Source organism: Coloeus monedula (genome assembly GCF_965178545.1).
Source record: "Coloeus monedula genome assembly, chromosome: 3".
NCBI classification, from domain to species: domain Eukaryota; kingdom Metazoa; phylum Chordata; class Aves; order Passeriformes; family Corvidae; genus Coloeus; species Coloeus monedula.
This window is the reverse complement of record NC_138783.1, coordinates 111,397,659-111,419,273: the sequence shown is the minus strand read 5'-3', so window position 1 is coordinate 111,419,273 and position 21,615 is coordinate 111,397,659. Positions and strand designations below refer to the sequence as shown.

The window sequence follows — 21,615 nt, the reverse complement described above, 5'->3', positions numbered from 1 at the left end:
CCTGGAGGTGCTGGTCAGCAGCAGCTGAACATGAGCTCAGGTGTGCTCAGGTAGCTAAGGAGGCTAATAGCACCTGGCCAGTATCAGCAGTAGTGTGGCCAGCAGGACCAGGGCAGTGACTGTCCCCCTGTACTGGGCACTGGTGAGGCCACACCTCGGATGCTGTGTCCAGTTCTGAGCCCCTCAGTTCAGGAAGGACATGGAGCGACTGGAGTGAGTCCAGAGAAGAGGGACTGAGCTGGGAAGGCTCTGGAGCACAAGTCTTGTGAGGAGTGGCTGAGGGAGTTGGGGTTAGCTTGGAATAAAGGAGGCTCAGTGGGGACCTTATTGCTCTCTACAACTCTCTGAAAGGAGGGCGTAGCAAAGTGAGGGTTGGTCTCTTCCACCAGGCAACAAGCAGTAGGATGAGAGGACCGGGTCTTAAGCTGCACCAGGGCAGGGACATTAGGAAGAATTTTTTTTCACAGAAAGGGTGATTAGATGTTGGAATGCCCTGCCCAGTGAGGTAATGAAGTTGCTATCCTTAAAGATGTTTAAGGAAAGACTGGACGTGGCACTCGGTGCCATGGTATAAGGTGACTTGGTGGTCACAGGTTGGACTCGATGATCTCAGAGGTCTTTTCCAACCTAGTGGGATCCTATGAGCAGACATCTGGACAGACACACTGACCTGGCCTGCTCGGTGCCGTGGCTGAGGAGGGCCCGGCGCAGCAAGTCCGGGGACCCCACACACCTCTCCGGGCCAGGGCACCACCGGGCGATTCCCGGAGGCCGCGCCGGAGGGCAGCGGGCGGCAGGAGCCCCTCGGGGGACAACGCGAGGAACAGGCGACACGGCAGCCCCGGCGGACCCCAACCAGCGGAGCGCCTGGCCGGGAGGCGAGGCGGGGCCGGGCAGCGGGAGGAGGAGACTCCGGCGGCGCCCGGGAGCCGCTCGGAGAATGTCCCCGTCCCACTCCTCCTCCTGCCCCTCCTGCTCCTCCTGCTCCTGCCCCTTTGCCGCGCCGAGCCGCCGTGTGGAGCATGGGGAGCTGCTGGCTGCGCCTCGCCGCGCTGCTCGCCCTGGGCGCCCGGGCCAGCCTGGAGTACGAGGGTAGGGCAGGGGAGGAAGGGGCGGCGGGGCCGGGGCAGAGCCGGGCCGGGGAGCGGGGCCGGGCCGGGAGCGCTGCACTGATTTGCAGTGTACAAGTGATAGATAGCACTGAGCTCTGCTTTCCCCACGAGTCGTGTTCGCCGCCGTTTTCTCTGCCAGAACTTTGAAGTGGCACTAGGTCATGCTTTCTCAGAATCTCCCTTCAAGGCTTTTATCAGGAATATTAGAAGGCAAATTATCCATTAGTTTAGCAGCATAAAAAATACACTAAGGTGGACAAAGCGGTCTTTCACATTCACAAGTGCTCCTTGGGGTAAGGTCAGTTTACAGAAGCTGAAGATATGGGCTTATACCGCAAAAAAATGATTGTTGTAAAATGATTTTCCAAAATGTCTCTTTTTAATAATCTTGGTGTCTTCTAAATAGGGATACTGACTCAACCAGTTCTCTGGGCAGTCTGTTCCAAGGCTTCTGATAGCCCTTTCAGTGAAGAAATTTTTCCTAATAGCTATTTTAAGCCTTCCCTGGCCCAGCCTGACGCTGTTTCCTCTCTCTCATCCTATTGGTTATTACCTGGGAGAACAGACCAACCCCACCTGGATACAGCATCCTCTCAGAGACTTAGAGAGTGATGAGCCTCCTTTTCTCCAGGCTTAACAACCCCAGCTCCCTCAGCAACTCCTTATAGGACTTGTGTTCCAGAACTTGTCCTGCTTCAGGGCAGTAAACTGAAAACTTTCAGGTTGGTTTAATGAACTATACTGTTGTTGTCTATAGCTTACTTTAAATTGATCAAACTCAAAGAATTAAATAATTCTTATGTGAGTCCTGGGAAAGCATGTGTGCATAGCTGTTCTGTGTCTTACGAGTCACACTCCTTCTTTTTCTCAGTTATAAAGGATTTATAGCACAATAGCATGTGAAGTGTTGTTCATGTACACACCCGTGTATGCAGTGCCTGGCTTGGCACTATGTTCTTGTGCCCTGATCTTGCCATCAGACCTGCACAAGTGAACCTATGCAGTGGGGACAGAATTCTATTTTGTAAATGAAGAAATCTTTTTTCCTGACATAAACAGAATCATATAAGTCCATAGGTTAATCTTAAAATGAAAGTGTTATTTTGTGCATTTTGATTGACATCTGCCAGAACAAAGTCCACAACTGTTCTTTTGCAGGAATGTGCTATACTCTGAACTGTGATATTTTTAGCGCTTCCGACACAGAACAATGCTTTGTCCTTACATGGCTTGGTAGCCAATTTTGAATGCATGTGAAGCAGAAACACTTTGATTTGTGGCTGAGAAAATGGAGATGAAATGGCCACACTTCTCCCGTGGCTCCCCAAGCCAAGCCCGTTGTGGTTATTAATAAAACATTGCTTGTTAGGAAAGAGACCTGACTTGCTTCTCATTTTGAGCTAGAAAATGAGCTGTAAAGGGAGATGTTGAGCTCCATCAAGAGAGCCTTGTTTTAGGGCAAAAGTAGGGAATAACTATTTAAGGCTAGTTTTTCTTAGAAACCTCTCAAAAGCACTTAATTGTTTTTTGTCTAAGGAAAGGCAAATACGTAAGAGCTCACATAGTTCTAAGATTTACTAATTTTAGATGCTAAAGTCACTGCACACTAAAATTTGGACAGTTATTAGTGATAACACTGAGGTAACAGTTTTATAACCCTCAAAGTGAGTAATTAGCTAAGAGTATCCCAATTTCTGGCTAATACTGATACTTAGATACTTACTTACTTAGATACTTTGATGCTTAAAGAGGTATTCATTTGCATATCAAGGTCTTCCTGATGCCCTTGGGGTTCACAGCTTGCTCTTTTTGCTATGCAGTCAGACTTCAAGTGCAAGAAAGTTTGAAGTTTGTTTTTATGTTCAGAAGTCTCTCAGATGTCAGTGTTTAGGCATCAAAACTGAACCTCAACAATAAATATAAAAAATCCAGATAAATGATTCTAAGTAATAAAAATACTTTGTTGTATATAAATCCTACCATTTCAGAGGAGAAGTTGTTTGGAAATTTGCTTCTTCAGGTCCCAGCTCAAACTGGTGGAGGGATTCCCAGTGATCCAGTGCTGGGGCTGGTGCTGTGGAAGGTACTGTGGAGCAGCTGGAGATACTTGGGCTGGGTTTTCTTGAGTCTGGTAGAGTAAGAAATCAAGTGTCACCATTTTCTGGGCAGATTATTATGGGGTTTTTTAATAAGAAATGGAGTCTGTTGACAGAAATGAAACTCTTGGGTTTAATTTCTGCTGAACAGTTGTATGCTTTACACATGGAATCAGTAGTTTATTAAGGTGCTGAATTATGTAATTTTACGTAACTTTAAGTAGCAGCTTGTACAGACCATGGTCCCAAATGTCAACAAATGTCAATGAAATAACCCCAAATGCTGCAACTTGAGATCCCATGTGAGAAGCTCCTGTAGCCCCTGAGTATCTGCCTATCACATGCAAGGTTTTTAAAAGGATGTTTCAAGGGGGAATTTGTATGAGCCCTTCTTTGTAGAAAAAGTTTATCTAGAATTTAGACTAGACTTCATGCTCTGAAGTTGCTAATTTTAACTAAATGTTGTTTAGGGATATTTTGAAGGCTTTCTTGCCAACTGCTCTGTTTTGTTGATGGATTATTTGAGTAGTAGTGCTCCAAGTGGTTTCTGGTTTTTAGAAAGCATGTTTTACCTTTATTTTAAGTTTTTGGCCATTGCTCAGGGGTTTAAAAGTATAGAGCTTTACCGTCTCTTTATTTGAACAATTCCAGAAGAATGCTTGAAGCCAAACTGTGTTTTTGATTTGAACTTGTGTTTGCAGGTAATGCACCTTGATGTCTTGTTCTTGGTGTGAGGATGTTACAGGTCATTAAGGAGGGTTGTACTTGAGTTATTTACATCTTACTTTTGCTACTTGGCCTGATGGCTGTTAACAGCCACTGACACTGTGGAGCCACTTTATAGTGAAACCTCTGATGTGCCCCTTCGCCTGTACCTGCTCTGCTCTCTCTGCTCAGTAGATCAACTACATTGTAGGTGGGCTCTCCATAACAGAGGAGCTGTGACTTGGCATGTGCAACTTAACATTGCACAACACTAGGAGCACTGAGAGAAATTTACTATTTCACTTGATTGTCAAATCAATTTGCCCCTTCCAAATTCACTATAAAGTGGGTCTGCTATGACTGAGCTTCAGAGAAGCCCATGCTGATGACATTGCATAGATTATTGCATCCTAATCTTGCATGTCTTTTCTCAAAGCTTTCTTTTATTTTTAATTTATATTTCCTTTCTTGCTGCAGTGTTTTTTCTCTTATTTTCTATTGTAGGATCGGGATATTCACCCCTTGAAGATGATGAGGATGTTTATGCACGCAATAGATACAAAGGTGAATGCTTTGCTTATGTGCTAAAGAGGATCAACTGCTTGCTGACAGAAAGCTTCATTCTTTTTTCTTTTTATGGATTATAAAATCTTGGTGATCCAGCTCCATGGTTTTTCTCATGGATATTTAGATCAAGATTTAATTTCTGCTGTTTTTAACAATGGAAATTAGACCAAGTGCTGATCACAACTCTTTCATGCACCTGAGTAAGTAACTTTTGCACTGCCTTTGCTTCTGGGAGATCAGGTTGTTGAATCATGAAAATCAGAAAGAGCTTCTCTTTTTTTCCATACATGCTAACAAAACCATCAATGATAAGCTGCCTCAAAACCTGCGCTTACTGATGGTAATGTATAGAAGTACATGCAAGAGAACTTGATTTTCATTACTTTTGTCTTTCCATAAAGTTGATTGTGTTTCAGGTTAACCTGCTGCCTGAAGTGCCAAGTGAAGTGTGTTTAATGAATGAATGGGTACATTTCAAAACCAAATTACATAGCTGGATGAGTGAATGGACTGGCATGTCTATAACGTAAATTCAGGTTTTCTTCCCTATTCTGGAAGACTTCGCTATTCAGCAAGAGTGAGAAGTGTTTTGCCACTACCAGTAAATCTTCCATTTGCTGTGTCCATTTTCTAAAAAGTCTGCTTCTGTTTCAATATTGCTCTCCTCTGCCACAAATCCTCAGAAACCTGGACATTAAAGAGACCTGGCCTTTCATTTGTCATTTCATTAAATGGTAACTGTGTTTCTTTTTAGTAAATTAGTCTATGGATATGCTAGAGTTGTCTTCATTTTGATTACTTAAAAATACTGGCCATTGGTGTCTTGTTGTACATTATTGATTCTCTGCAAAGAATCAATGGGCCATATGAGAGGTAAGTCATAAAATAATTCAGACATTTATGAACAGCCAAAGGGAAAGCACAGCTTTTATGGCTGTGTTGCTGTTTTCAGAAATGTCTCATCTTCATCCCAGTAAAATACTCCAATATAAAATTTTGCTTTCAAACACGTGCACAAATAGTTCTCTAAAGTTTTATTTAGGTTAACTTATTTTTCTTTGCCTTTTAACATGTGACCCTCTGCAGACACATAGAAAAAGCATTCAGAGATCATGAAGATAAATCAGTGCCAATTCATGCCAGGGCAGGCAAGCAGTTAAAATATGGGTTCTATATAAATTCCTTTTGTATGGTGATCCAAAATGGATTATACTCATGTCAGCCAAAATGTCATCAGGGTAAGTGAAACATAATGACTTGTTCACACAGATATTAAAAACTGCCCCAGCTTTGGAAGCACTACTGCCAAATGCTGAGGAACAGACAGTGTGAATCTAAGAGTATAAAGCATTGGAACAGAAAAGGCTGACTCTTCATTAGCATACTTCTTTATGTTGTTTTTGGTGGGAAGGGGATGAAAAAGACAAAGCAAGGAAAAATGGGCTGTGTAGCAATCTTCAGAGCTTCTTCTCAGATGTGCAGTCCAGCATTTTGGGTGTGGCCCATTGCTTAGCAAATAAAATTTGCCAGTAACAGGAATTAAAAGGATTTTCGTAATTGATGTTCACATTATGTAAGCAGCATTGGTTTTTTTCTTTGCACACATGTGCAAGTGAGCACACAGATTCATCCTCTATGACATCTGCAAACAAAGCATTGCAGTTTACTGGGAGGGGTGAAAATCGACCTCCTACTAAACCCTTCTGTCTTCATCTGGATGTTTTCCCACTTGCTTAGCTTTCCAGAGAAACATTGCCAAGATTTTCTGTGCCTACAGCATTTTTAAGGAGTTTTTCCCTTCCTCCCTGGTGAACCTTCAGCTCTGTTGGCCGGTGTAGCAGCAAGCAGCAGTACAGCTGGTCACTTTACATGCTGCTTGTGAAGGAAGGGCTCAGCTGAGGCTGGTGTTTAAACAGGACCTAGGGACTGGGGGAGATGATGCTCTAGAAAGTGCTTTCCTTCCTGCCACTTGGCATCTCTGATCATATTTCATGAAGAAGGGTTTCCTGAATACAGCAGTTCCTGTGTTCATCACAGCTCCATTGACACTGCTCTGGTGATCCTCATTCCTAATATGTTCTCTCATACTGTAATGACCAAGCAGGAGCCTCAGCTCTAAAGGCAACATTGGGGCTTCAACCATGTCTGTTTGCTGCCTGTTTTCCCATGGTTTCAAACACAGGATTGAGTCTCTTGAATGTTCTACTCACAAGTGGTAATTCACGCTATTATATTGCTGAGGGACTTTCCAGTTCTTTCAAGTTTGCGCTGAGGTACAAACTTTCTATTAAACAAAAAAAAAGAGTATATAGGTCTGGGTACCTAAAACTTATTTCATTTGGGTGAACAGAGCCTGGTATAGATGGCGAAGTTGCAAAAAAGGTGTCTAGAAAACCTCTAGGTTTTATAATCCCCAAAGCCTTCAGGAACATGGCTGATCCAGCCTCAAGGTAGGGAACAGCTTGTGTAACCCCTTGAGGCCTCACACAAACCTAATATTCCTCAAGTGCTCCATGTAGCTGCTTTGCCTTTGAAAACCAGTATGTGCCTTCACTTAAAAATAAACAAACTTTGATCTAAATCTTTTTTGTATAGTTTGATGTGCTTTTCAAGTTAGCTGGGCTTTTTCCCAGTAGTATCAGTTGGTTTAAACCCTGATATTTGTAAATAGCTTGTAAACCCTGCTTCACCCATTTTCTTCTAATCATGATCAGTTCTAGAGTAAGCATTATAATGTTTTAAATCAAAAAGATTTAAATCAAAAAGCTCTTCAAGTTATCTGCATCCAAAAGCATGTTTGCTTTTGTTTATCTTTCTGGCAGAATCATTTGGTCCAGTAAGATGCATTTTTCCCCTGTCTAGGAGCTTGCTTTGTTTCTCTCTGTAAACCACTGTAGCTGCATTGACACTACAGGAAAGGCTTTTTCAGTATTGTGCTTGTGCATTAATCTGCATTTCTTAGCTGTTAGCCACTTTTTTTTTTTAAAATATATGGGCAGCTCTTAAGTGTGATTGTAAAACCACAAAAATTTGCACAAAAGCTCAGGCAATTTGCAATACCTGAAACAGCTTCTTTGCCCTCTATTTTATTATTATTAGCCTCTTGATCATGTTGCAAAGCATGTTTGTCTTAACACCCTTTACAAAGGAAGTCAGCGATGTGCATTTGGAGTTTATACATGTGGAAAAGCCGAGGCATAAATATCTTGAGCTGATTTGCCGAAGGATTATGTAACTGGCTGGGGTGAAAGCTCAGCCCAAATGAGTTTTCATCCCCCCAGTCCTGCCCTTTCAGTGTTGTCTTAGTAACTTCAGGTTTGAGCCCTTCTGCAGAAAAACCAAGGCCTCGTTCTTAGTTAAGGAGGTCTTATAAGCTTGGGCATGTAAGTAAATTGAAGTTTAAGATCTCAGGGCATGGGAAGAAAAAGTGGGACAGAAAAGCTGGAAAGTTTGGGCATGAGACCGCTGAAGAGGAGATTATGGGAAAGCTCAAGAGTAGGAGGATTCCTCCAGGAGGTGAATGAGGCAGAGGCTGGGAATCAAGATGTGTGGCTTCCCCCAGAGAGTGGTTGGAGGTGGTGCCTGAGACTGCACCAGCAGCCCTGGGGTAGCAGTTAGGGAGGCAGAGCTGGCTGCTGGCATCACTCATTAATTCAGCAGTAGCTGGTTGACTTCTGTTCCCATTAGCTCACACTCCTCATCTGTTGTCTGAGTTTTAATGTGGTGCACAGCAAGCATGAAAAATGGGAGCCACTGTGGTACAGCCCCTCAACAAAATGGCCCAAGTCGGTGGATGTGGAGATTTTTTAAATGTCTTTTGAGAGCTGTGGGATCGAGATTAGGGTGAAGGATGGGAAATAGTTCTAAAAAAATCAAACCCCAAACCAAAACCCACTTTCCACCAAAACACTTTGCATGATTGTAAGGGAAGTAGCAGAGGATGTATTTGACATTCAGAAAACAGGCTTTTAGGTGGGAAGAAACAGAGCTGGGATGATTGTATGGCTGAGCCAAAAAGCTGAACTGTATTCTACCCTTAACCTGAGGGGTGCTGTTAGACTGGCCTGCTTGTGTCCTGTGCCTCAGTTACTGTGTATTTGCTGACACTGGGAATAATGTCACTTACACATCTTTGTAAAGGGTTTTCTCTTGTAGTGGTGGAAGACAAAAATAAGCATATCACAGTACTACTGCTTCAGAAACGGACTAGTGTAGAGGAAATGTGCCCTTGGTCTAGGCAAAAGATTGATAATTAGTCTGATTTTAGTTTGCAGATGCTATTGTGTTGACTCAGGACCAGCACTGCAAAATACGGATGTAAAGTGTAGTTTCCATTGGAAAAGTGTAAATATGTCCTAGAGACACAGTACACTGTATATAAATATCCCATGTATGAGAAATGCTGTATTGATTTTTGTTTATTTATGCGTGGAGCTGATCCAGCTAGTATGGGAAAATGTACTTCATCACTATGGGCATTAAGAGCTAGAAGTGAACATCTGCCAAAGATGATCTAGAATTTTTTTTTATTGTTGTTTGTGACTTTGTGAGTATGAAGGCTAAAACTCGTGTTTTGTTTGTTTAGGGTTTTTTTTCCGTCCTTCTTGCAAAATTAAAAAGTTTTTTCATGCCCCTCCCTTACGTAACACACTGTCACACAGGATTTCAGGACTAGTCATCTTTCTCTTTTTACTTTGCAGTCCCTCCCTTTTTCCCTCTCTCTTCTCCCAATATGTCCTTTTCAAATCTTGGAGCTGAGAAAGCAGCAGGCTTAGTCACTCCTTGTGTAGGAAACTCCTGTTGAGAAGCTGCCCGTTTTCTTGGTGTGCACCCTATTGTCAAAGCTAAACAAAGTACGTGAAACTTTGGCTGGGAGCAGAACTCTCTACTTGATGCTGTGCCCATCAGCACCACACTGTGGTGGTAAATTCTCACAAGGTGGGGGTACCCATATCCTGAATATTTTACAGTGTAGCCCTCCCAGTTAAAGGTTCAGTTTGAGCAGGGTCAACTTGACATATTGGCAATATGATTTGTGTAAGTGATACCTTATAACTGTGGGAGAGCTTGAACCATCACTGAGTTTTGCAAGGCACAGATTATTAAGGAAGGAGAAATTAATTTTTTTAGTGGCACTAAGAGAGCTTCATGTGGAAAGTTGACAACTGCAGCCAAACCAAGGTGTTCCTAACGCAAACTTCTCTTACCAAAGAGCAATTCGATGGCTCTGCTTAAAAATGAGGGAAAAACGGCCCAGTTGTCATCAAACTGCCCACATGGTGGCACACTTATTCCATGGACAAAAAGCATAGTAAAAACCCACCTGCCCTCCCAACCCCTTCAATCTAATGGCTACAATCTTTAATGCTTGTCATAAAAAACCAGAGCTGCCAGTCTTTTAAGGGCTGACCTCCTCGTGTGTAAGTGCACCTCTGCAGTGTTCTCCACTTTGAGGATTGGCAGCTTTTTAAATAAGAGGTTTATTTCCTTTTCTTCTGTGTGACCTTGATTAAGCAAAGTGGTTTTATATTTGTGTATCAACTTTAACGTTTTTGTAATTGCTGTGTGTGGGGTTTTTTTCTTCTCTGTGCCAGAAACGCCGTGGTGCTCCCCCATTAAAGTGAAACATGGTTATGCAAACTGCAGGACACCTCAAGGGGAATATTACAAGAATGTATTGGGCACAAGATGTGATATTCGCTGTCAAAAAGGCTACGAACTGCATGGCCCTCACCAGCTAATTTGTCAGTCAAGCAAACGCTGGTCTGGGAAGGTGCTCTGCAAACGTAAGTGGCTACAGAATCTCTGTGTGTGTGACTTGTGCTCCAGGTTCAGCAGACAGTAAATTCTTGTTTGCCTTTGAAACTGATCTTTGGATTGTTATTGTTGTTTTAAAGGTTGGCAGTATGCTTGGATATGTAGATTAGTTTGTTGAGGATCTCACAGGGGTGCATGTCATGATATGCTTCTGAGTGGTACAAACACTCTTGGCAGAGAGGGAATATTCTGTGAATGTAGGATTTTGATTTGTGGGAATAGTTTAATGACAGAGCCATAAAGCTGTTTTAAAATATCTCCCATCTTAGACTTTCTAAGTTGACACAATTTGTATCAGGTGTCTAAATGGGCTCTTGGAGTAAAACATTTTCTGAGAAGAGAGGAATAGCTACTTGTCATCCCTTTTCTCATATAAATATTGTATCAGGCCACTAATGCTTATGTAGAGTTAAATTTGAAATGCAGCTAATAAGAACAGTGTGGAAAAACCTCACGTGGAACAAGACTTCCTCCCACTTGTTTGCCAGCTGTGTCTTTATTTCTGTGTAATACCCCACATATACATTACTTTAAAGGGAGGTTAACAGGTTTCCAGAAGTCTGTCTTTGCTTTTCCAGAAAAGCGTTGCCCTACCCTGTCCATGCCGACCAATGGGGGCTTCAAGTGTTTGGATGGTGCCTACTTTGGCTCGAGGTGTGAGTACTACTGCTCCCCAGGCTACCAGCTGAAGGGGGACCGCATCGTCACCTGCATGGACAACAAAGTCTGGAGTGGCCGGCCAGCGGCCTGCGTTGGTAAGTGGGGTGCTGGGTCTGCATCCCAGGAGGTCTACATCCAGAGGTACCTGCCAGTGCCCAAGTTCTGCATGGATAAATTCCAAAGGCCTTTTTAATCCAGTTTATAAGGTGAAAAAGCAACTGTCCCTCTTAAGGAAGCAGAGAACAGTTTTCCAAGGGTGCAATGTTCTGTCACTCGGTACTTTCAGTCCAAAGTGAGTATCTTTCTTACACAGGAGCTCCAAGCATTATCACTTAATTAAAGATGAGTCTGGTGTAAATGGCCAGCACTTTACAAAGCTTGTAACAGCCTTTGCTGACTCCTGAGTAACTCCTTGGTAGTCTGTGCTGCTCTTCCAGCATGTTCTGTGTGCTGGAGTCTGTCACACTCTCTTCTGCTTAGTGATTAAAAACAGGTTTAAAAGTAAACCTGTTGTCTGAACTGTTTTTCTTCCTTGGGATTGTGGTCTTCAAATATATGCAGAGAATGCAAATGGATTGTAGTTACCAGTATGGTTGCAGTGAGCTAATTTAAATTTCATCCTAGTTCGCTCTAGTTATGCCAGCAATTTTCATTACATAGTCAGTGGTCTCCTGGGAACCTCACTGGAAGAAGTGTTTCTATATACATAAAACCAAAAGAGAGATAAACAAATACTGACATTTAACTTTTGTGACTACTAATGAAATTTCAGCACATAGTGAAGTCTCAGCCTGCTGCCCTTGATTCTGGGAAGCCTCCGATAAAAGCTTCAGCAGCCACCCACAAAGGAAAGTATTTTTTGGCCATCTGAAATGGCTACCAGTAATTTAAAGCATGTGGGTGGTAGAATGTTTGTGCTTAGTGTTTTGTGTGTATGATAACTTGGTTTTCCTCAGAATGCCTGTGGCTCAGTCTAGGTTGGCAAGTGGCTTTGGAGTCTCTCCACAGTGGCCTGATGTTCATAAAATGTTTTTCAGGTTTCCTGTTATTTGGTGTTGTACAAATGTAGACATGAGCTGCTTAGGTCTAGACTGTTCGTGGTGTCGCTCGTTTTTATATGCAAAAACAAGCTTTACTCTTCTCAGTGGTGTGAGCAGAGGAAGAAAAACAAACCTTTTAAGTTTGGAAATGATAAAATACTGTCCTCTGTATTTCCTGACACTTTCAGCAGCTCGTCTGTTTGCAGAGATGGTGTGCTTATTACAGAGGATGCTGTCTTGCGGAGTAAAGTAAGCAAGTACCTTAAGCTGCAAAGAAAAGAGGCCAAGTTAGCACTAACACTTCTTTTTATTCCAAAAATGCAGAGTAATTGTTGCATAGGGTATCAAGTCCCAATTGTTGCCTAGGATTACAAGTCCTAAGTAACCCAGTAAAAGTAATACTAAGATTTAAGTTATGGTAATACCACATAGTTCAGAGAAGGCTCCTTCAAACCTTGTGTGCACATAGTTCCTATATGCACATAGTGAGATCTGCTGTTAGCAGACTGTTCAATAAGGTATATGTATTTTGACATCTTGATAGGTAGGATAGAGAGTTTTTTGTGACCAGATATCACAGACGTAATTATGACCAGACATAATTCTAACAGTATAATGAAGTTTGCAATTGAACACTTGTTAGTGTAATTCAGAAGTTGCAGAACTGCAGCCTACACAGTGGCCAGGAGAGGACTAGCTGAACAGCTCACTTTCAGCTGAGGAGTGAAATTAAGGTGAAGGCAGCAATGAAATACAAAGGCAAAAAGGCTGTCTAATTTCTTCCTTTGATATGCAAACAATTAGTTGCACTGTGCACAGTAGGGATGTTACTTGTGATCAGGGCATGGGCTGGTAAACTTCATGTCATGGAAGTGGCCTGGGTATTCCACAGCTTTGGGCATTGAGTATGGCTAAAATTACTTCAGACCTGAACTTAAAGTGCTCTTAAAAACAAGGGGCTTTCCTCTACCCCTTTACACTGCAGTTGCACTGCTTAGCATTTTTGGACTAAATTATGTGGGCTTCGCAGTGCAGCAGTGAAGATCCATTTAGGAAAGGCAAAAGGCCTTTCAGTAGTGAAGCAGGTATGCATTAAAAGGGGTAAAAAAGACACATTTTTAAAATTAGGTATATTCTAGCAGTCACTTATAGAAGTCCTTATAGTTAGTGAGTATTCTGTCCTAACAAAGCAGACTGTCTCCTGTCCCCACCCTATAAGAGGAAGGATATCCCTCATGTCCTGAAATAGTTTTGATGGAAAGAAAAATCAATGTACAGCTGGTTTTGGTTATCAGTTAGCTAAAAATGCCAATACTCACTTGAATAATATTTCTATTATATCTGTAATGCACTGTGACATATATTAAAATAGATACTTTCCTGTAGAAGATTGAAAAATGTCACTGTTTTCTTCTGGAAAGATTGCCTTTTCCTGCTGGTTGTGTAACAGAGGTTATGGTAAATGGCTGTCACCAAGCTAAGTCATCCTTTTGTCACATCTTGAGGCTGTATTGATAGGATGCTTGTCCTAGTAGTGCTGACTACTGAGGTAAGATGTTATTATAAGAGTTACTAGGAAAAAATCAAATGCAGCATTGATTCTCCACAAAATGGTAATTGTGCCAGTCTTCTGTTGTTTCTCATTTTGCCATTATTGCAGGAAAAATAACCAGCATATTAAGAGTAACGTGCAAAGTTACCATGCAGAGAGAGATTGATTTTCAGTGTGCTTTAAAAATGCTCTTAATCACATTATCTACTGTACAGATGGACAAAGGAAAGAATGCAGAGAAACAGAACATCCTTGGGTAGGATCTTGGACATCCCTCCTTGGAGTTCAAAGCCATCCATTTGTCGACATTACTTTTTAGCTGAACTGTGTAAAGAAATTTACAGTAACTACTTTTAGTTGGGTTTTTTGCATTGTAAAGGGCTGATCATTGTCAGCTCATGTGCCTTCACTGGGATGAATCCAGTGCCAAGGAGGCCAGCTGGAGGTGGTCCTGGGTTACCCTGACAGCAGGCAAGGAGCTGTGAAGAAAATGCACAGCTCTAGCAGATGCTCCAGTGCCCTTTTCTGTGACATTTATTTCAACAGATACTGAACCTCCAAGGATCCAGTGCCCGAGTGTGAAGGAGAAAACCGCAGAGCCCAACAAGTTGACAGCCAGAGTGTTCTGGGACACCCCGGAGGGACGGGACACTGCAGATGGGATTCTGACAGAGTAGGTGAACATCTCTGCATGTTTGCATTTTCTCCTTCTTACTGTTTTGTTAGCAATTTGGCAGGCCAGGTACCTTTTTCCCTTAATTCATCCAAGATGCTTTCTTATAGCTGTCACATGTCGCTGACCTGTAAAGAATTGCATGTTTAACTGGAAAAGCTGGCAGTTTGGAGGTGAATCGTTCAGAAACTTGTTAGCCACTTGTGGTTATTTAGAGCTGGTAGAATAAACAACAGCACTTTGACTGCATTTTCCAGAGCTTCTTTATGGTCTCATAGTCAACAAGTTTTCTTACAGCAAGTTACCTTTTGTACATAACAATGAAAACAGAGTAGTGCATTGGAGGTGACAGAAGAGGTAAGTCTGACTGTCTTAAAAAAACCAAGGTGTGTCACAAAATCATCTGCTGTCATCTTTAGGCTTCTTGCTGAAGTAGTGCTGGCTACTGATGTCCCCAGATTCGGCAGTTACCTTTGAAGTAACATTTCTTGTTTGTAGCCTTGATGGATTTAAACATTGGATTTAGACATTACACTTCAAAATTTCCTTGCCAGTTTGTGTCGTTTCACAGACACGTTTTCCAGAAGAACAAGGTGTACTTGTGTACTGTCACTGATTTTCCCATTTTTATCACGCAGGACTTAGGTCAATCTGTCTGGGTTATTATAATGATAGGAGTTTAGAAAATCTGCTTTTTCGGTAAGTAGGTTACATCATTACATTAGTGGACAGGTTAAGCTTAAAAGCTTAAGCTTCAAGCTCAAAGTTGAGCTTGAAGATGTGTACAATTTCATGTGAATACCAAAAAAAAAACCTGTTGAAAGACACAATGATATTGCCCTTTTATTGCTATAATTTAATAATTTCATAAAGAAGAATTCATTGCATAATTAAAAATTTAATTGCCATTAAGGTCTGATGTAACAATTTGGTGACAATTATCAACATTAAAAGTTACACCTGGTAAAGTAAAAACTTGGAAAATGTCAGAATAAAGAAATTCCTAAGTCTTTTTGACAAAGGGATGTCTGATAGGCAAAAAAAATGGGGAATATCCCTTGTAGACTTTGTCATATGAATAACTGTTGTCAGCTCAAAAGAGCCAAGCTCTCAATTCAGTGAAAGCTTTTCCAGAAACCACATCTCTATTTTTATAAAATGTTGCTAAACTGTGCTGTTTTATGGACTATGCAGTGCTTTTCTTAAATGCACAGAGTCCTTCAGTTTCAGGAGTACAAAAGCTTTTCCATTACATGGAATGCTCTTTGGTTACCCTCTGCTTCAGTACTGAGGATATGTTTGACATGTCTAAATTCTCCCACCTTGTTTGCTGGACAGGGGCAAATTCCAGGTGAAAATGCTGCTGTGGATCACCACACCCTTCTGCTGTGACACTGGATCTCCCTTTCTGTTCCATTTCTGTACATATTAACAGTCACAAATGACAATCACAGGAGCAGTTCAGAACAGCCAGATGGGAGTACATGCCCATTGTGAGAGGCTGGAAGTTTTCTTTCTTAATGTTGGCTTTTTCTTATGAAAGGAAAAGGAAGCTTGAGTTCCTCTGGGCATGATGGGCTTGGCTACACTATGGATTGTTTTATAGGAAGGGAGCAGACCTTGCCCACTCTCACCTCCTTGTCTCAGCAGGGTGGGCTATGTAGCTAATTTAAATACTCTGGTTGCTACTTCCTAACTTCTTCCTTTGCTTACTTTCAAGTCTTCAGTCCTGCAGTGCAGCCTAGCATACCACAAACATCCCTCTTCAGGCTTTCACAGCATTGTCAGTAAATAAATATGGGTGAATTTCTGAACATCTGTCCTGTTTTATTTCCTGTTTTAGTGTTATTTTGAAAGGCCTGCCACCAGGGTCACATTTTCCAGAAGGAGACCACAAAATCCAATATACTGTGTATGACAGAGCTGAAAACAAAGGCACTTGCAAATTTCTTGTTAAAGTCAGAGGTAAGAATGGTGCTTTACCCTGTAAATACAGACACTGATTTGCATCTGGCTTGGTAGGCAATTTGAAAATGTCCTCATTTCTGTGTTTATCTGCATATTTCTGTGTATATAAACTCCTGTGATGATGCTGAAAGGGAGAACAGTCTTGCTGAAGACCCTGGGGCCAGGTCTGCAGCATTCCTGCATGTCCAGGAAGAGCTTCTTTGATCAGCCCTGCCTCCAGCTCCACGCCCCTTCCCTTCTGCCATCTCCTCCCTGATACTTAAGGCTTGTGAGCTGCTGAAACAAGGAGGTGAAGACATTTTTTCAGCTGAGGCTCAGGTCTGTCAAGCAGGGCTGCCCTTTCACAAGTCCAGATCTTAACATCTGGAGTTGAATATACAGAGATGATACCTGTAGGTTTTGGCTTCAGCTCTTGTGCTCCATTACCTTTTGTCACATGCATACACCTACACACCTTTTCATTTTACGTGAGAGTGAGGGGTGGGGGAGTTCAAGCTGGTTGGTTGGTGTTTTTAAGTGCATGACTAATGCTACAGAAAGCAAACAGAAAAATGTCTTTGGTACTGGTAGTCCCCTGACCCATGCTACCTTAATAACAAATGGTGATTCATGTTGTGTCTTATTTTGTTGGGGTTTTTTTCTCTTGCTCAAAGTCAGGCGCTGTGTGAAGTTAAATGCCCCAGATAATGGCTACATCAAGTGCTCAGGTGATGGAAATAACTATGGTGCTACCTGTGAGTTCTCCTGCATTGGTGGCTATGAGCTGCAAGGAAGCCCAGCTCGAGTCTGCCAGTACAATTTGGGGTGGTCAGGAGTGGAGCCAACCTGTGCACGTAAGTGAGTATTTCACTACCTTACCAGGAGGAATCCGGTGCAGTGGTTCTTAGGGCAGTGAGAGTTTGGGAAGGGGGTGGGGGGTGGAATACAGCTGCAGTGTACCAGAGGTAAGAAACTTACCATCTTTGTCTCCCCTGCCAGTTTGCACTTACAGTTGAAGCCTTTGCCACCTCTGACTTCTCTTTCCTCAAGTTTGTCTTAGCTCAAAACTTTCTACAAAATATGATGTTCTGGAGTCAATCCAGTGTGCAAGCTAGAGCAGTCTGCAGTAAAATTGTTGGCTTCTATGAGGCCAGCATTTCACCCATGTCTTCTTTATTATTGTTTCTTGTTCTTGTGTTTCTGCTGTCTAACTCTGCCTCTAGAAATAGATCTGTTTTCAGTATGCTCCATAACTTTTGTTTTAATTTTAATTTAGCTATGAATATTAATGTGAATGTGAGGACTGCAGCTGCACTTCTGGATCAATTTTATGAGAAGCGGAGACTGCTAATTATTTCAACTCCTACTGCAGCCAACTTCTTCTACAGGATGCAGCTGGGAATGCTGCAGGTAAAACACATTTAAGGGGGATGTGCAGCTATTTTTTTTCTTTAAAGAAAGACACAAGAGGACAAGCTCCACTGTTTGATAAAAATACACAAATTTCAGCGGTTATATTGTAGCCACTGAAAGATCTGGCTGAAACAGTCATGGTTCTGGATTGATCCTTTCACAGGGGTTTGAGTTGAAATATCTCCCCAGTCTCTAATTCGGCTCCATTCTGGATTGTGCTGCCTCTGACTGACCAGTCACTGAATCCCAGGCTGTTCTGGCCCTTCCATCCTCCCCAAATTAATTATAATAATTTGTGTTCAGTAATAATTCCCTATCTCAGCTGCTAAAGAAGTTGAAAAAAAACCCAAACCTAACCTCCAACACTTAAGCAGCTCATGCAGACCAGGCTTAACAGAATTTGCAACTACAATGCAAGGAAGTATGAACAGCTTCAGAAATACAAAGTGCAAACAAAGGACCAGAGACACAGGAGAGAAATCATCCAGAGTGCTGGAGATAACACTGTGGGGTGTTTTGTTCCAAAAAACCCAAAACTTCTGGTAATTTTCCTTCTTGTGTGTTGTAAATGTGATGCCCTTGTTGGCTTCTTGCTAGACTTAGGGATGTATCTCCAAAATGTATCTGTGTCCTCAGGGAAAGGAAGGAAAGGAACCTGTGTTCTTTCACAGCTACAAGTGCTTTTATCTTGATTTTTTCTTCTCACAACTTGTAACAAAATGGAGTATAAATAATCATTGAGATATAAATGTGATGATGCTTTTAACTGCTGGCTTAAATTACAGTTGTATTTAAGAAAAAAAAAACAAAGCAGGGCTTTTTCCCTATTAGATAAACTTGGCAAGAAAATTCAATATATTGATCAATCTGAATTTAATGGCTATAGTACATTTTCCACTTCTTGACAGTGGGCAGATGAGTTGGCATGGAAGATAACTTCCTGCAGTCAACTTCTGTTTCACATAATTTGCTTTGATTGCCAGATTAGATTACTAGTACAATGCTTAATATCCTGGCACCTTTTCATATGACTACAGAGACAAGTTGATATTTCTCCTAGGTGATCCCTGTGTGTTGGTTTTCTTAGAGTAGCTGAGAATCTGTTACTTAACCTCCCCTGGAGTCATGAAGCTCCAGTTCTTTGCTGTGAGAATTTGAGTGTTTGCAAAATGTGCTCTCAATTCAGTTTAAAACATTGAACTAACTTAAGGAGAGGGGACTCTATGAACACTTGCTGCATATTCAAAACACTCCCCTGTTCTCTCAGGGATGACTAATACCCCTCTTTCTCCTTTTAACCCTCGCAGCCGGCACAGTGTGGGTTAGACCTCCGACATGTCACCGTGGTGGAGTTGGTTGGTGTCTTCCCAGCACAGATAGGAAGAATAGGAGTGAAGCTGCTGCCCCCATCACTTGCCCTGCAGCTCAGGTAAAGGAAGCTCTCACTGCTGTTGTGTTTGCACCTTATCCTACAAGTTGCATTGCTTTTGATTCCCTGCATCCTACTCTCCAAATACATGTATTCTACTCTAATGTACATAGCTAGACACTGGAAAGTAGATATTGATGAGCACACTTTAGTGTTAATTTGCTCTCTGTGTAATAGCTACAGCAAATCTAAAAATAACAAAAATTTATTTAATTTATTACATATTTAATATGCCTATGATCATAGGGATGTGAGTTTGTATTTTTGGGTGCTGCCACTGAAAACACTTCAGAATCTGTCTGTATTTGTGTTGGAGTTGCTCCTTTGCAAGGACAGCCCTGGAGCAGCTGCCAGGGCAGCCCCAAATGGCGGCGACAGCTCATCCTCTGCACCAGGGCTGGTGGTGGTTGTGGCCAGGCCCAAAGGGGAGGAGGCAGTGAAAGGGGAAACTCTTTGAAGTCCCACATGTAGGAATGAGATGGGCAGTATTTCAAAGAGGAAATTATCTCAGCCTCCCCACCCTCACTGCAGCATCAGCAGTTTTACTGAGGTGCCTAAACTGTTTTGACTTGGGTTTAGACTGGCAGAGGATTTGTTTTCACTTGAAAGGGCACCAGCATTCAAGTGTCAGCATTTCCTAGGGACAGGAAAACAACAAAAGCCAAAAGTGAAAGCCTCATTGGCAGGAAGAGTTGTTTAGAAAAAAGTCAAGGAGCATTTTAGGCAACATATTCTATGATAGGCCTGAGGAAAGGGAGTAAGTTTTAATTGAAGACAATGAAAATTGCTGGCACAGCAGAGAGGGGATTTTTTTCAAATTATTAAAAAAATTTGTTCTCAATAAAAGAAAAAGGAGAGCACAACACTCTCTTTTTCTTTTTTGAATAAAGATACTTCTACTAAAGTTGAAATTATTTTCTTGTGGCTCTGGAGAAAATAATAAGCTCTCTTAACACCTCATTGCCTGCTCCCATGCAACCTTTAATGAAGCTACATTTCAGAAACTGGTATGGTATGACCTGCCCTTCACTCAGTGAAAGTTAGTTTTCCATTGATTTTTTCCTTTGTTGTTGCTTAGTGTGTGAATTACAGCTTTTCAGTTCTGCAAAGTGCTCAAATCAATATGAAATGCACTCTTAAACATCTTGAATAAATATGTCATCCAGAATTGGCATTTCAGTAAGCTGATGAGCACAGGTACCCCATTTAAAACTTTGGAAAGCACAGAAGTTTAGCATTTGGATTTTTAGAAGAATTTTTTCCTAGGTGACGTAAGGCACAAGATGAATGTAGTTTTCTATCCCTGTTGCTTAGCTTTAATCTTTATTTTAGTTTGAATTTAATGGCCAAGCTCCCTAATGGCAACAAGACTATGCCAAGAGCACTCAGACTTGGTAGGAGGCTGTGGAAGGCCAATTTTGGTGCTTCACACCTTTCCAACATCCTTCCAGACTCTTCTTCGTGGCATTCTTCTTTCACCATTCTCTCAGGGCTGCCTGAATTTATTTACCCCACACTAATGATGTTGACTGACTGGGTATCTAAGGATCTTCTAGTACATTAGTCCTTCATGCAAAAGATGAAAAGAGCACCAGAGATAAACTTTTCTTATTTTTGTACCTTCAGAGGAGTTTAAATGACCAGTTCTACCACTTCGGAAGAAAAGGACTCCTCCATGATTAGCGCTGGCTTTTGTTCCTCTAAAATTAGAGTCACACATGATTGTTATTATTAGGTAGCACTGAAAGCAGACTCCAAAAATTTTTGTCCTGCTTTTCTTTCTGTGAGCTTTTATACCAAGGAAAGCCAAGAAATGGAAGCCAGGAAAGGGAATAGTCTTATTTATAACTCGAGCTTCATCACAAGGGTTTTCTTTAGGTACTGTTCATACTACCTTTTTTGTCTGACCTTTTTTCATTCTTGTGACAGCAGTGGGTAATGGCAGAGAACAGAGCTAGGTGCAGTTACCTTGACACATGCAGCACATGCAGGCACCTGCTCTTTATCTGGCTCCTTGTTAATGCTGAAACCAAGTGGACTCTGTGTAGCCCCTGTGACCATCCTCACCTTCCTCTGCTCAGGCTCAAGAGGCTGGTGCTGCCCTTTAACAAAACCAGTTCCTTGCTTTGCAGGCTGCTGCTGAGGATCCCCCATTACAATTTCAACATCGTGGTGATGGACAAGCACGGCATGGACAAGGAACGCTACCCTTTCCCAGCAACACCAGCTGAGCTCTTTGCCCTTATTGACAAATTTCCCTTGAGAAAAGATGAGATGAAACTGCAAGCAGAAATTGGTCAGTCATGTCCCTAATTCAGCATTTCAGGGCCTACAGTTGTCAGTGAATTGTTTTTAATCCTCATAATTCTCCCCTTGGTGCTACACAAAGCATGGCTTTTTTAATCACTCATGTGATTTTTTGTGTATTGGTAAATGTGTCCAGCCATGTAGCTGCTCTGCATAGAAGTGTGCACAATGCTCTTTTGTACTTTCAGTCATCTTTAGATCACAGAATGGCTTGGGTTGGAAGTGACCTCAAAGATCATCTAGTTCAAACCTTGCTGCCATGGACGGGGACATCTTGCACTAGACCAGGTTGCTCAG

The 21,615-nt window shown here is 41.9% G+C and overlaps 1 protein-coding gene across 1 annotated transcript; it reads left to right on the top strand.

Moving 5' to 3' along the window:
- Window positions 1-1,022: 1,022 nt before the first annotated feature.
- On the top strand, window positions 1,023-21,324 carry SRPX (sushi repeat containing protein X-linked; the record flags this gene model as incomplete). Its single annotated transcript, XM_082278776.1, has 10 exons — window positions 1,023-1,092; window positions 4,418-4,477; window positions 10,075-10,266; window positions 10,876-11,052; window positions 14,096-14,222; window positions 16,066-16,187; window positions 16,844-17,023; window positions 17,446-17,579; window positions 18,890-19,011; window positions 21,144-21,324. 10 exons carry the CDS (start codon window positions 1,023-1,025, stop codon window positions 21,322-21,324), a joined length of 1,365 nt encoding a protein of 454 aa, XP_082134902.1.
- Window positions 21,325-21,615: the final 291 nt, after the last annotated feature.